The following is a 12,928-nucleotide window of genomic DNA, read 5'->3' as shown; positions in this document are numbered from 1 at the left end:
TTTTACTTGCAAGGATGTACTATTGCTTAATATTTGTGTTTTATGTGTGTTTTTGTATTGTTTTGTGTGCTTTGGGCAGTTTAAACCTGCTGTTTTTATTTTATTCAAACGTACACATTGTATTGAATAGAAGGGCATTATGTTGCTTGTGTGACCACAGGAGGGCGCTAAAGCTTTTAGGGACGTTTATTTTATTTTTTTAATTTGAGGCGCTTCCATTCCCAAACCAGTCTGTCTATTCATATTGAATGAAATGAATTTTTTAAAGTAATGACATTGACCCATTGGTTTATTTATTTATTTAATTACATATATAATCAAACAATACATTTTAATAAAATATGTCATATTTATTTAATTGTGGCACTTTCAACCTACATACACCACAAGGCGTAGCTTGTTAAAAAGTTCCCCACTCTTTGCATTTATTATTGACAAGTTTGCAGAGGCAACCCAAACATGTTATTTTCCAAAAACCTGTCTCGCATCTTTGGAACATAAACAAATGTTGACATCTGACACTTTTTTTCAACAAAGCCCCAAAAAATATATATAGATATAAACATAATCCTTGTTATAGAATATCTGCCAGAGTCCCAAGATGTTGTATTGCGGCTTGTTTCTACAGCAGCGCCACCACATCCCTGTAGGTGGTGCCCTCTGTTGTCATGGTGACCAGTTGATGTTGAGAAGCGAGAACACTCACAGAGTCTGCCGGACCTGAAGGAACAAATGGAACAATAAGTCAAGGACGTCCTTTGACTTAAGCTGATACACTTGCAGAAAGTTTCAATGTGTCAATTTCCTGAAAGAGCCAACTTTTCAAATCAAATCATTAACCTGCCTACCTGGTGACCTGAGCATGGCGTGATGGAGGTTGACAGCATCCACGTCAGTGGCCATGGCGACCAGACCGGTATCGCTCTCACCATCGGCTTCCAGGAGGCTGCTGCGTGTCAGAGCTTCTCCTGGCACACAAAATGAAAAGTGACTGTCTGTGTCTGACTGTTTGTCTGTCTGTCTTTGTGTGTGCGTGCAGACCTGTTTCCCTGCTTTCAGTGGCGAGGCCTTCTTCCCCGTGACGTCTCTTTATATGGACATTCCTGCTTCCAGACTGTGAGAACGTCTTTCCGCAGATCCCACATAGGTGAGGCTTCTCGCCTAAGTCACACACACAATACAGGCAAGAACTGCAGGATGGGGGGGGGGGGGGGGGGGGGGGTGATGCGTGGACACCACTCATTCACTGACCAGAATGTACAAGCATGTGTTTTCTCAGACTGGAATACTCGGCAAAGGAGCGCCCACAACCATCTGCTTCACACACAAAAGGCTTCTCCCCTAAACATAAGCAGGCACACACATGAACACACACCCACACATATGTTAATATTACAGGAAGTGTGAAAATGACAACAGCTACAAGGGATGCCTTGACATAAGATTTTAATTGGTTCTGTGACCACTCGGGTAACTCGGAACACTTATCTGAAATCGTTTTTCCCCATTGAAACAAATGGTTAACGTGTAAAAAAAGTGCATCATGATTAAATGTGCAATTGATTTTATTGTGCCGTTCCTGCTGGTGTGCCCGCCTTGGCCACCAGGTGGCAATATAATAGTCATGCCAGAGTTACCAGTCCACTTTACCCCCACACCATGGTACGTAAAACTGTACGTGTGTCATAATGTACAATTTCAGGTAGGAGAAAGTGGACCGGAACACGCTGTTAAATAACCTGAAGGTCACACTGAATAAAATACGAGTAGTTACAGCACCAAAGCTGCTGACTGGTTAAATCTAGGTGGCTGTTTTTTTCTGTGTTTTTGCTCACCGGTATGCACGCGTTTGTGGTTCTTGAGATTTCCGGCCGTGGTGAACTTCTTTCCGCAGTTGTTCTCCTTGCATACAAAAGGCTTGTCACCACTGTGCGTCCTCATGTGAACCTGGAGACGCTGCAGCACGTAGAAGCTCTTACCACAGCCCTCCGCCACGCAGCGGAACATGCGGTCGTTCCTGACAACAACACAAACAACAAACATGAGAGAGAGAGCGATTCCATTTTGAGGCCTTCCAGAAAGTGTAATATATAGCAAAGAATCAATAAATAGCTGAATTGTTCCCTTTTCTTCTTTTTGAAAATTGTTTTCAAATGAAAACCATGCCAGTCACTCTGTCACCTGTGCGTTTTGAGGTGATACTTAAGGTGAGCGGGCCAGGTGAAGGTCCTGCAGCAGCCCTCAAATGAGCAGCGGAGAATCTGCCTGCTGGCGAGGGGGCGCCCGCCCCGGGGCGGTGCCGGCAGCGGCACGGTGACTTCATCACCACCCAACGGCAACTCGTGCGTGTGGTCGCCTAGGCAACAGAAAAGCCCGTCAGTCAGCGGGTGCATCATCCACTCAAAAAAAACCCAAAAGTGTTACCATTGGTGGTGATAGCTGCTCTGGCATCCTGACTGGCCTTGGCATCCCGTGCCAGCTGCGCCCGCGTGGCTGCGATCAGGCTGTCGTGGGCTAGCTCCTGCACCCGCAGATACCAGGGGGCGATGCCGTCCAGGCCGTAGTCTCCCGACGAAACGTCTTCATCGTCAACTGCTCCGTCCGTGGCGAAGATGAGGGACTCAGAGGAGGCTGTGATGCCTGCGCCGATACACACAATTTTACGTTTCTGTGAAAACAACCTACTACTCAGCCAGCAATTTAGAAAATAGTACTTCTCTGACCCTGTTTTACAATCAAATATAATTTAGCATTTTGGTTCATAAACTATGAACTATAATAAGAATCTTTTTAAATAAAATATGATTAAAAAAATGCAGAATAAAAAAATGTGGTGTTGCATACTTTTTGCCAGGTTGAGCAGGACATAGGAGGTGCCGTCCGACTGCTGCAGGTCATGGAGGATGGGCGGTGGGCTGGGCGAGGCCCGCGAGTGTGTGACGTGTGCCTGGTGCACCGCCAGTGAGCTCCGTTCCGGCACGCCCGAAAGCTCTGACAGCGACGAAGAACTCTCGGGTGGGGGGCTCAGCGCTCCATCTGAACAGCAAAGAAAAAAAGAACTAGTGGATTTATATTGTTGCTTGTATTTAAAAAAAAAAAAAACTGATGTGTTTATCAGGCAAAAACTAAAATCCAAGAAAATGTATTTATATTTTGGGGTGGGAAAAAAACAGACTTACTGTCACAATATGCAGCATATTAGACTATAATATGTATTATAAATATTTAATATAAAACGGCATAATATTAACATTATTTAAAAATATTACTTATATATTTGTGCAAATAAAATAGCATAATGTGACCTGACCAGTGAGCTGCAGGTGCCCACACAAAGAACTGCCAACCGGGGTCAGCAGTGGCAGGCAGGCATGTTTGGACTCTGGGTCCTCCAGACCCTGGACCAGTGGGATGGATGCATTCTGGACAAACTGCACCAGCAGCTGTTAAGAGGATACAACATCACGATTACAATAAAGATTACACAAATGTGATCTTTTTTATTTGGCTAAGCAAAGTGTTTAAAAAAAAAAAAAAAAAAACTCAAGATACAATTATTTTTAAGTAAAAGGTAAAACCTATGTCATAGGTCATTATGTGGTCACCTCTGGTTTGGAATCGAGTTCATCGGAAAGCATCAGTCTCCCTGGGTGTCACCTGTAGAGCACACAACTGCGTGGATTAAAAGCGACATTTTGTCCACAAATGAGCATAAAATGTTTGTACTAACCGTAAGACGCTAGAATTGAGGTTGTGTCGGTCATAAGTTTATGGTCATCTTAGAGTAGAAATCATGGCCGCAGCTGTGGTAGTAAAAACAACCAATGTCAGATAACATGCGACATATGTTTGAATAGTTGTTTGTTACACATGCAAAATAAGAACGACGAAGCTGACAAATCTCCACAAGTGAATTATAATATGCGTGTTGGGTGGCAGGTGGTGTTAGCCGCGACCAACTAGCCACATAGCGGAAGCTACCGACCCGACAGCTGTCAAAAACTTTAACGCAAACTATTTACACACGATTAAAACAACACGACAAAAGTCAGTGTTTTACCTTATAATGGGCGTCGTTCGGTTTGGGCGGTGCCAAGAATGCTGTTTTCTTACGTCAGAACAAGAGTGCTAGGCTAATAAAGCTAACTGGTATACTAGCGGCGCCATTCTACAGTGTCTCAGATGAACCAAAAATATACAAGGTCGCTTACTTCGGTGTTCGATCACCACTGCCATCTTGTGGCCAAGGACGTACAAGACGCGATTTGTTTTTAGCCCTAAAATATTTATTACATAACAGCAAACGAGATGAAAAATACAAAAATGAGACACAAATGATCCCTCATACACACATACAATTTAAAAAACATTCAACCGTATTCTACTCGTGTCAATCTCAGAAGAAAATGCGTGTCTTTTATAATGTTACAAAATCAGAAACATGAACTTACACATTCCCCCCAACATTTAAGCATTAAAAATATGTATGATGGTTGCTCCCGCCATTGCACATTAACAAAGCTACTCTTCTGCATAAACCATTTAAATGTATTGATAATTTCTGTCTCCAAGTAAAAGCGAATGTTTTGACTAAACACAAAGATAACAGTCTGCTTTCATCAAGGACTACAGAAATTGGGGATATTTACCGTTGAGAACCTGAAACACGGATGATTTTGGATGTAAATCACAAACGTTTTAGCCGTCTAAGAAAAGGAGCAGATAATGCACAAGTGGCGGTTTTAAAACCACCCCCTTTCAGTTTGGTGTAGATTGTCAGAATCACAAAGCAAAGAGTAACAGGTTGTTTTTAGATTGGCAACAGATGACAAATGCAAAAAGTAAAACAGGACGGACAGACCGGCCGACAAAGCACAATCACAAGCGGCTTAATGCGGACTAACACCCATTAAGGAGACTTGCGTACTACACATCTGAACCGCCACTAATGAGATAAAGAGCAACTTTACATTGGTCGAACCCAAATTTTCACAGTAGACATACTCAGTCACACTGGAAAATATACAGTACATAATCCCTCATTTTCATGAACCAGTTCAAGTAGTTTTTGGTGCTTAATACGGCTTAATATTTAAAAGCAATAGTGGGTGCCTGATGATTAGCTGCCTTGTTTTAGTCTGCTCAGAATGATGCAAAGTGCTCAAATGCATCACAATCATAAAGGCTCTTGCCCCCCACTTGGAACATTTTGATGGAAGGAAAAAAAAAAAATCCTCTATGTCAAAGATGCTGCTTAAGGAAGCACCAGATGCTCTAACAGGAAGGCAGAATCAACGGGTGGCTGTTACCAACGTCCCTTACGTAGAGCATGACCCCCCCAAAAAATAAAAAGACACTCAAGCCCTCGGCCACCCAAAAGTCAGCATGTCTCCTAAAAACCGTCCTTTTTTACCGAGTTACTTCGGATCTCTTGGGAATTCGGAGGCGACGGAAAGTGGCATTAATCACGGAGGCACACAAGCAACCAGGAATTTGCACGACACAATAGTAGTTAGCAATTGTGCCTCACAGCAAGAACATTCAGGGTTTGAAATCGCTTGCATAATCAGTGTATTCTTGTTCTTAAGCCATAAGACGGAATTGCTCTGGTGCCAACTGATACCATCTTAGTGTGAGTTGAGGAACTTCATTGAGGCAAAAGTAGGCCTTTGCCGCTACCTTAAGGCATCGATAACCAATTGCAGTACAGAATAAATCTTTGTTGAGGGGCATCAATGACTCGAACATTTTCATTATTGCCAGCGGGGCTCGGTTTTAACCACCAGCTACGAAATGACTGGCTAGAATGTCTGTTAAAATTGGTTGCGTAAAATCTTTTGCTTGGAGGCCATACAGTAAATGTCAGCATGGTATTTGTGTGAATAAAGGAAGTGTGACTGCAACAAGAGTGCGGTGAGTGTTGGGCCAACAAAAATGTCTCAAGTGCGAGCGGCTCAGTGTGTCATTCGAGGCTCGGGGGCAGGTGGCAGCCAAAAATGTAGGCCAAACTGTGCAAGCGAGGCTTTGGGTAGGTGTCTAAAGTGGGCCACATTACTCTCGCTCCATCTGTCTGTCAACCCCCGCCGCCCCTCCCGAATAAGCCCTGGTACCATCCCAGTCGGGGAGGGGGCCTAATCGTCCTTTAATCCGGTGAGTGACGCCCGCTTCCAGTCATCCTTGGCCTCCTCCTGAAGGCTGGCGTGCAGCTTGACGCAGATGCTGGTGTCGCCGCTACGCAGTGCTTGGAGGAAGAGATCAGTGTGCTCCTTGAGACGGTCCAAATCCGTCTGCGTGCGGCGGTTCTGACGCAGGAGCTCCTTGGTGCGCAGTGTGATGTCCAGGAGGCCCGATTTGCTCAAGATGTTGTATGTGTTGCAGAAGCGCTTCCGCCTCGTGTCGTCGTCGTCGTCGTCATCACACTTTTGTTCGGCCGGCGAGGCTTCGTCTGTGGGCGTCGGGCTGTTAGCGCAGGAGGAGGACGGCGACGAGTCTGATTGGCTGACGACCGACATAGGTGCCTCGCTGGCCATTTGAGGGAGTCGGGTTTGCGGAGGTTGCGTGTTGTCGGGGGTCCCGGAAAGAACTGAGGCCTGCCTCTGGCTCTTCTGCGGTTTCTCTTTTGGGCGGTGATCCCGCTGAGACCCTGGCGGCGAGGAAGAAGATAAGGAAGACGACGAAGAGCTGGAGGAAGAGGCGGTTCCCCTCCCCGAGGAGGAACTGTCGCCAGGATGTGGCGCAATCTTGGGGTAGGACTTGAGAATAGGGAGATACTTCTTGGGACGCCTGTGTCGAGAGGCTTCCTTGGACGCTTGGCGGGAGACGACGGGCTGCAGGAAGACCACCTGAGGCTGCTGGACCACCGGCTGAACCACCTCCACGGCGGGACTGAAGCTCCAGGGCTTCATGGCTGGGGGGTTGACTCCAGGCTGCTGAGATAACAGTCGATAATTTATGTTATGGTTCCATCAAGAACACAACACCATGTAGCCCAACTAATATTTGGAAATTTTTTTGTCCACGATTTTTATTTTAAGGCAGTGTGGACATCCCAAGCCAAGTTATGAACACAAAATATTTACAAGCATATACCAAAACGACCGTCGCCTCCACACTTGTTGGAGTTGTGTAATGTGAACTGTGTACATACAAATTCCTATTCATATTTTGGAGTCAGGAGTAAGACACACCAAGCAGCAGATGGTAAATTCCTTCCTTGACCTCACTTGGTGGCTTTCAACTGAGCCAATTCATCTTTTCAGTCACGGGTTGAAAGGGAGTCAATCATGTGAGGGGTCAGCATTTTGAGTCACGGAACAAATTGAACTCTTAAGTCAAGGTATGACTGTATTACGCTACTGATGTGGAATGTGTTTGGGTATACCTGTTTGAGGAGCACATTTTTCATGATGATCATGGGGGACATGCTGGAATAGGACCCCCCAACCACAGCCAGCTGCCCCGAAGTAGAACTCTGGGCGCCCGGCCGCACGGAAGGCCGCGGCGAGTCCTCGGAGTCGGTGTTGTCCATGGTGCTAGCATGCTCTGAACTTGCATCTGAATAGGCATGAGGCATAATCAATTGGATATTCATTCAAAACACACGTGAAGGCTGATAAAAGAAGAAGACGGAACCTGAGAATCCGGAGTCCCTTTCCGACTCTGCCCGGGAGTTTCTGTGAGACTTCATGATGTGTGGCCTGTTAGCGACCCGGGGGTCGCTTTCCGCCTTTCGCTTGGCGCTCATCTTCTTGCTTTCCTGTTGCTATGGGAAAGATGGCCGACCAGCAACTACATCAGCATATCAAATCTGGAAATCAATAATAGACAAGATCAAGTACACTTAAACACCTTTCAAGACCTCATATTCCAAAGGCGGGACAGTGCTTGTTGGTAAAGGAATTTTAGTGAGCGTGATATCAAATGGAAAGGTGGTCAACCTCGAAAGGTGATGCAAGGAACGGTCCAGATCATTTCTGGTAGTTGAGGAAGTTAAATGTTGATCAGTTGCTAACTAGCTGCTCAATTCAAGATGAAGAAGACTCTCAGGCAATTTTGCATTGTAAACGCAGAGGTTCTGCTAAATTAGTTTCTTATTTCCTAAATGCTATATTAGGAATGTTTATCGCATTAGAACCCGTATTTTAAAGGCAGCGTAAGTTCGTACAAGTTTCCAAAACGCTTCGAGGCGCACACAACTCGAAAACACAACAACAACAAAACGAGCACTTTCGTTAGCTATGTGCTAATTCGACGACGCGCCCATAGCTCAGGTTTAGCCTTCAGCCTCGATTTGTAAAGAGAAACACCCGAAAATATATCAAAATAAAACAACTTACTTACGCTTCGTTGTGACGAGGGTGAGAGATAGGACACAAGTCGGAAATGGATGGAAAGTCTGTCCCGGTGAGACAGTCTGGTCGTTGGGCGGATGCTTTTCCGTCTGAGGATGGAGGCGGGTGGGCAGCGCTCGACTTTCCACGGTACACCACACGAGACAGGGCGGCCCCTCCTCCCGCCTGTCAGTCACATGCGAAGCACGGTGGCCCCAACCGCCGACAGACTAGCGTCAACTATCATTAATTATCCCTCAACAGGAATAAAACATCAAAATATGCTGGCGTTGTCGCAATTTTGTCGCTACAAGATGTTGAGAACGTCGCACAGCAGGAAACAAAGTCCCAGACGCTTTGCCAAATTTGGGAAAAAGGGTGGAGCTTCTCGACGTCTCGAACGGGCACGCCCACACTGTCGCGTTCCGAGCTCTGGATTGGTTAGAGCGGCCAGCAGCTGAAAAACGTGACTCCTGCCCAATGTGAGACAGGCAGAGTACATCGTGTTTGGAAAGTGTACGGCACTGCAAGTACACGCGCAACACAAGCGTATCTCATGTACCATCGGGGAATCCGCTGACGTAGCCTAGACTGTAATCATGTCGCGTATTATATAATAGCCCTGCTTATCCCGCAACTAACCTGAACTCGTATTCTCTGGAGTGGGTGGCGTCATAAAACACTAGCCTGCTTGCTGGTTGGGAACAAAAAGTCCTCACATGCTCGAATTGCGGCAGTAACACAAAGTGAAAGTCAATAATTAACATACAATGTGGGTAAAAGCCACAATAAAATCAAATAAATTCTGTGCAACGTGCACATTTATTTTAGATAGCAGTGTATGCCCTTATTATACCACTACTACATTTCAATATAATTTGTCCATGTTAATATTTTGATGTATGCATTTACATTTGTATATATTTTGCTATATCACATTATTTTTTTTGCAGTGACAATTTTTCTAAACACTCTGCTGTCATCATAATAAAATGAATGAAGGCACCGCTGTCCTTTGGTCTGTTGGTATTTTTGCTGTGTTTCAAGGCTTCCAAAACATTGCACTTATACAAACAGAAATACAACTTGACTTGAAAGGTTGAAAGCGCTGATTTATTGGAGTTTGATTTGGTGGCACTAACATTTTCCTACCATAATAGGCTCAATTCAATACTGGGTTAGTTCAAGGGGTGGGCAACCATTTGTGATTCAAGGGACAATAAAATAGCCAACTTTAAGACAATATGGTCCACGGGCCATATTTTGCCCACCCCTGTAATTTTAGCCCTGGAAGTTAGCTGGAATGGCTGAGAACAAAAATGTATGTATGTGCAGGAGGGCCTTTATCTGACCACATTGATAGACAGCCCCCGTGCCAGAAATAAATAAACATAACCTTCTTTCAACCTCATGCTTGTTTGAACACTGTCATTTTGCGGGAACTCAAATATGAAGCGGACGTGCACACTAACACAAGAGCATTGTGAGGCTGCTGTTCTACACAGGATGATAATGTTTTAGCAACATAGTACGTGTTCTACTTCTCTGTGGAGAAGGCTCGCTTCATGAGCGGAGGCGGCGTCTTGCCGGCTTCGTACAGCGACTCGGGCAGCGGCGTGCTCAGGTAGCACCAGTCTGGGATGCGGCCCGTCTGGTTGTAGTAATCACGGGACACCGACCTGCTGCCCAGAATGTCCTGCAGCGCACCAAAGATGGCACCTAGTGGAAATGACCCAAGATTAAAATGAGCTTTCTTCTTTTTAAAGTCCAGATGGAGCATTTCCCACCTCCGAGCCAGGCGGTGCAGTTGGGCTTGGCAGGCGGCGAGTGCATGCGGAAGTTCTTGCTGGCCAGCACGTCACGGTACTTGGGCTTCTCCACCAGCAGGCGAATCTCAGCTAGCAGCCGGTGCTGGAAGCCCGGCAGCATGGCCGTGCCGCCGATCACCACCAGGTTCTCCGACAGCACTTTGCGTGTGTCGATTGGGCACTAATAAAATGCAAGAGGTTGTTGAAGCTCAGATGCAATTTGGCTAATATCTCAGCGTACCTTAACCAGGGCGTCAAGTACGAGTGAAGCTACGCTCTTCTCCTCATTGTCCTGCTCAAACATAATCTCCATCAGTGAGTCCCTGCAAACAAAGTGGGTGGAGTGAAGTTCCCCAGGTTAGAAAAACTTAGCATGTTGACACAGCTTCACCTCTGTGTAAAGATTACCATTGTATATTTAGCTAGACCACAGACTGATGGAAACTAAATGGAGTGAGCTTCCCCAGGTGGCAAAGTTAGCGCACGTGTCGATATGTTTTCACCTGATGGATCCTTTAATATGCAGGATTTTCTCGCCATCCAGTGGATAGTCGACATCTGGAGGCGGATCCGGACGCTACAAACACCCAGATAAGAAAAAGATAAACCGAAGGCACAGTTAATCAGATGTGTCGTTGACGTGTTCTCACATCATCCTCACCTCAGCCGAACCTTCCATGTTGAACTTGGCGGCCTGGAGCTTGAGGCCTCTCTGCAGGTCGCTGACAAAACACGTCCTGACTGCGTGAAACAATACTGCTGGATAAGAAAACTGCATTTGCGAGGCGGGGAATTAGAGATGTTTGATGTGACCCACCTTTAATGTCTTCCACGGTCTCTTCCGGAATGGTGCCTAGGAAGGGGAAGGACAGTGGGATAAATGCTGGATCCTGTTGTGAAATTGTCTACTAAAACTTAATACCAATGATGGAGGGCACACTTTGCCCGGTGGTGGTGTCCGTATCCACGGTGCACTGCTCCACAAGAAGTCCATCTAATTCTCTAAAAATAAATGCACACGTATGCCGCAACTATATTCTAAATGTTTGTGTCTATGATGGAGATGATAAAAGCTACGTACGTGTGGATGGCTTTTCCACCCAAAGGCAAAGCCTCCCAAGCGGGCAGGATCAGAGTGCACTCATACACCTGATGGTGGCGTTAAGTCCCAAACCCTGGAATTATGTGTTTAAAAATAAACTCTATCTCTGGTTTAAATGATAGGATACAGGCACCACAAGGGTCTCAGTGTAGCCGCAGTCCATCACCAGGGCCGAGTTGCTGCCTAATGTCATGGTGGCCATGAGGTGACTTGGTGCAAACAGCACGGATGGCACCTGGCAAAAAAGATAAAAACATTAAAGGTTGAGTAAAGGCAATTTATACGGTGTGCCGCACCAACTATTTTCAATCAAGCTGTACCTCAAACTGTTTGAAGAAAACTTTGGTGAGCGTCTCCCTGAAGTGAGACGGGCAGAGGATGGACTCGATAATGACCACCCTTCTGTCGCGAGGGTTCACCAGTAGATGTCTGATGATAGGAAACATTTACAAAGAAAGTTCAACTTGTTTTCTTTAAAAAAAAAAATCACATGGTACATTACCTGAAGTACAGTGTGTGGATAAACTCTTTTAGGATGACATAGAGCTCTTCTGTGTTGATGTTGTACTGAACCACTTTGGTTGCCTGAAATGGAAACAATGTGACATACTATTCACTCAGATGAGTGTGAAGATAATTGTTTATCCAAGCATCAAACACTATACAAGAGGGATAAATGGAAGCAAATCTGTGTCTAACCTGCTGCTGTCCCGGCTTGCGGATCTCGCTCGGAATGATGAACCTGGGCCCCGTTTCCCCTGCAAAGCCACATCTGGAAGTGAAGAAAAAAAAAAGGAAAAGAACACAAAATGAGGTCACTGGCATAATGATGCACAACAAACAAGCAGCCAGTTAAAGTTGTGGGACAAAGATGTCTTTATTTGTCATCTGCTTCATGTGATTTGCCTCAAGTGAGGGTTGACATCGTTGATTTAAGTCAACATTGCTTAACCAACTAATAGTGACTAAAATATTTTCAATAAGACAGTAGTGGTAATAATAAAAGTTAACCTTTTGGATTATAGACAGCAGTTAGATAACTGAGTGCTTGCATAAACCTCTTAAAATATATTCAAATAAGAAAATGGTCTTGGTGGGACTAGACCAATTTAAAGTAATCCGATTTGAAACATCTGCGTCAGGTCTTAAATCACTTTGCACCAACATTTAAAAAATAAATTCACTGGCATAAAACTGCAATGACAGGCTATAAATAAAATACAGAATTGAACAAAGCACGTACATGAAGAACTATCAAAACGAAATCACGGCATCTTATCTGATTAGCGCCACTAACAGGTTATTAATGACTTCTTAGCAATATTTATTGTCGTGACTGCTTTATACAGTCATAAGTAAAGATAATGATGTGTTCGACATAGCAGGTAGTTAGCTAGCCAAATGCTAACGATTAAACACTCACTTTGTGTACGCCGCTCCCAGATCGATGACGATGGCGGTTTTTTCTGCTCCACTGCCTAGACCATCAAATAACGGCATTTTAACTTTTTCAATATCAATACAGTTGCTTCAATTGGCGTCGCCGCTCTATTTACGCATCATTCCAATGATCGATGTTTTTTCTTTTTTTTTTACTTCTTCGCACTTTATCTGTTTCTCTATTGGAAGCTGGCAAACCACCTTATCAATAGAGTACCGCCACCTACCGGACTGGAGGGTGAATTGAG

The 12,928-nt window shown here is 45.0% G+C and overlaps 3 protein-coding genes across 5 annotated transcripts; all 3 read right to left on the bottom strand.

Moving 5' to 3' along the window:
* Positions 1 to 284: 284 nt before the first annotated feature.
* znf410 (zinc finger protein 410) lies at positions 285 to 4,188 on the bottom strand. Its single transcript, XM_037244996.1, has 12 exons — positions 4,061 to 4,188; positions 3,731 to 3,803; positions 3,606 to 3,657; positions 3,311 to 3,443; positions 2,845 to 3,036; positions 2,425 to 2,640; positions 2,182 to 2,356; positions 1,836 to 2,017; positions 1,252 to 1,341; positions 1,042 to 1,161; positions 849 to 968; positions 285 to 720 (listed from the first exon to the last, which is right to left on the bottom strand). The coding sequence occupies exons 3-12, from the start codon at positions 3,636 to 3,638 to the stop codon at positions 623 to 625; spliced, it is 1,359 nt and encodes a 452-aa protein (XP_037100891.1). The 5' UTR covers positions 3,639 to 3,657; positions 3,731 to 3,803; positions 4,061 to 4,188; the 3' UTR covers positions 285 to 622.
* Positions 4,189 to 4,268: 80 nt separating this feature from the next.
* On the bottom strand, positions 4,269 to 8,697 carry cipcb (CLOCK-interacting pacemaker b). Of its 3 annotated transcripts, none has more exons than XM_037244198.1 (4): positions 8,341 to 8,697; positions 7,633 to 7,807; positions 7,382 to 7,554; positions 4,269 to 6,926 (listed from the first exon to the last, which is right to left on the bottom strand). In XM_037244198.1, exons 2-4 carry the CDS (start codon positions 7,742 to 7,744, stop codon positions 6,132 to 6,134), a joined length of 1,080 nt encoding a protein of 359 aa, XP_037100093.1. In that variant the 5' UTR covers positions 7,745 to 7,807; positions 8,341 to 8,697; the 3' UTR covers positions 4,269 to 6,131. The 3 variants fall into 3 exon arrangements, with proteins under 3 accessions (XP_037100093.1, XP_037100092.1, XP_037100091.1); XM_037244197.1 differs by having other exon boundaries at positions 4,269 to 6,929; positions 8,337 to 8,696; XM_037244196.1 differs by having other exon boundaries at positions 4,269 to 6,929; positions 8,341 to 8,696.
* Positions 8,698 to 9,421: 724 nt separating this feature from the next.
* On the bottom strand, positions 9,422 to 12,864 carry actr10 (actin related protein 10). The gene is made up of 13 exons (XM_037244194.1): positions 12,664 to 12,864; positions 11,940 to 12,012; positions 11,743 to 11,825; positions 11,561 to 11,669; positions 11,368 to 11,475; positions 11,220 to 11,287; positions 11,061 to 11,140; positions 10,956 to 10,991; positions 10,800 to 10,879; positions 10,642 to 10,715; positions 10,380 to 10,461; positions 10,118 to 10,319; positions 9,422 to 10,049 (listed from the first exon to the last, which is right to left on the bottom strand). The coding sequence occupies exons 1-13, from the start codon at positions 12,738 to 12,740 to the stop codon at positions 9,868 to 9,870; spliced, it is 1,254 nt and encodes a 417-aa protein (XP_037100089.1). The 5' UTR covers positions 12,741 to 12,864; the 3' UTR covers positions 9,422 to 9,867.
* Between the last annotated feature and the right edge of the window lie 64 nt (positions 12,865 to 12,928).

Source organism: Syngnathus acus, chromosome 24, assembly GCF_901709675.1.
Source record: "Syngnathus acus chromosome 24, fSynAcu1.2, whole genome shotgun sequence".
NCBI classification, from domain to species: domain Eukaryota; kingdom Metazoa; phylum Chordata; class Actinopteri; order Syngnathiformes; family Syngnathidae; genus Syngnathus; species Syngnathus acus.
Note: the sequence above shows the minus strand (reverse complement) of the source record. Positions and strands in the feature narration are given on the sequence as shown.

Bases quoted from the DNA above. Each gene is read 5' to 3' on its own strand.
- cipcb (XM_037244197.1), bottom strand. From the start codon at position 7,744: ATGAGCGCCAAGCGAAAGGCGGAAAGCGACCCCCGGGTCGCTAACAGG. The intron at 7,555-7,632 runs GTTCCGTCTTCT...ATGCCTATTCAG, and splicing joins AAGGGACTCCGGATTCTCAG to ATGCAAGTTCAGAGCATGCT. The intron at 6,930-7,381 runs GTATACCCAAAC...CTGTTATCTCAG, and splicing joins AAAATGTGCTCCTCAAACAG to CAGCCTGGAGTCAACCCCCC.
- actr10 (XM_037244194.1), bottom strand. From the start codon at position 12,740: ATGCCGTTATTTGATGGTCTAGGCAGTGGAGCAGAAAAAACCGCCATC. The intron at 11,288-11,367 runs GTATCCTATCAT...CGCCACCATCAG, and splicing joins CTGAGACCCTTGTGGTGCCT to GTGTATGAGTGCACTCTGAT. The intron at 10,992-11,060 runs GTATTAAGTTTT...TCCCCTTCCTAG, and splicing joins AAGTGTGCCCTCCATCATTG to GCACCATTCCGGAAGAGACC.
- znf410 (XM_037244996.1), bottom strand. From the start codon at position 3,638: ATGCTTTCCGATGAACTCGATTCCAAACCAGAG. The intron at 1,342-1,835 runs GTGAGCAAAAAC...GCTTATGTTTAG, and splicing joins CCACAAACGCGTGCATACCG to GGGAGAAGCCTTTTGTGTGT. The intron at 969-1,041 runs GTCTGCACGCAC...TTTGTGTGCCAG, and splicing joins CACTGAAAGCAGGGAAACAG to GAGAAGCTCTGACACGCAGC.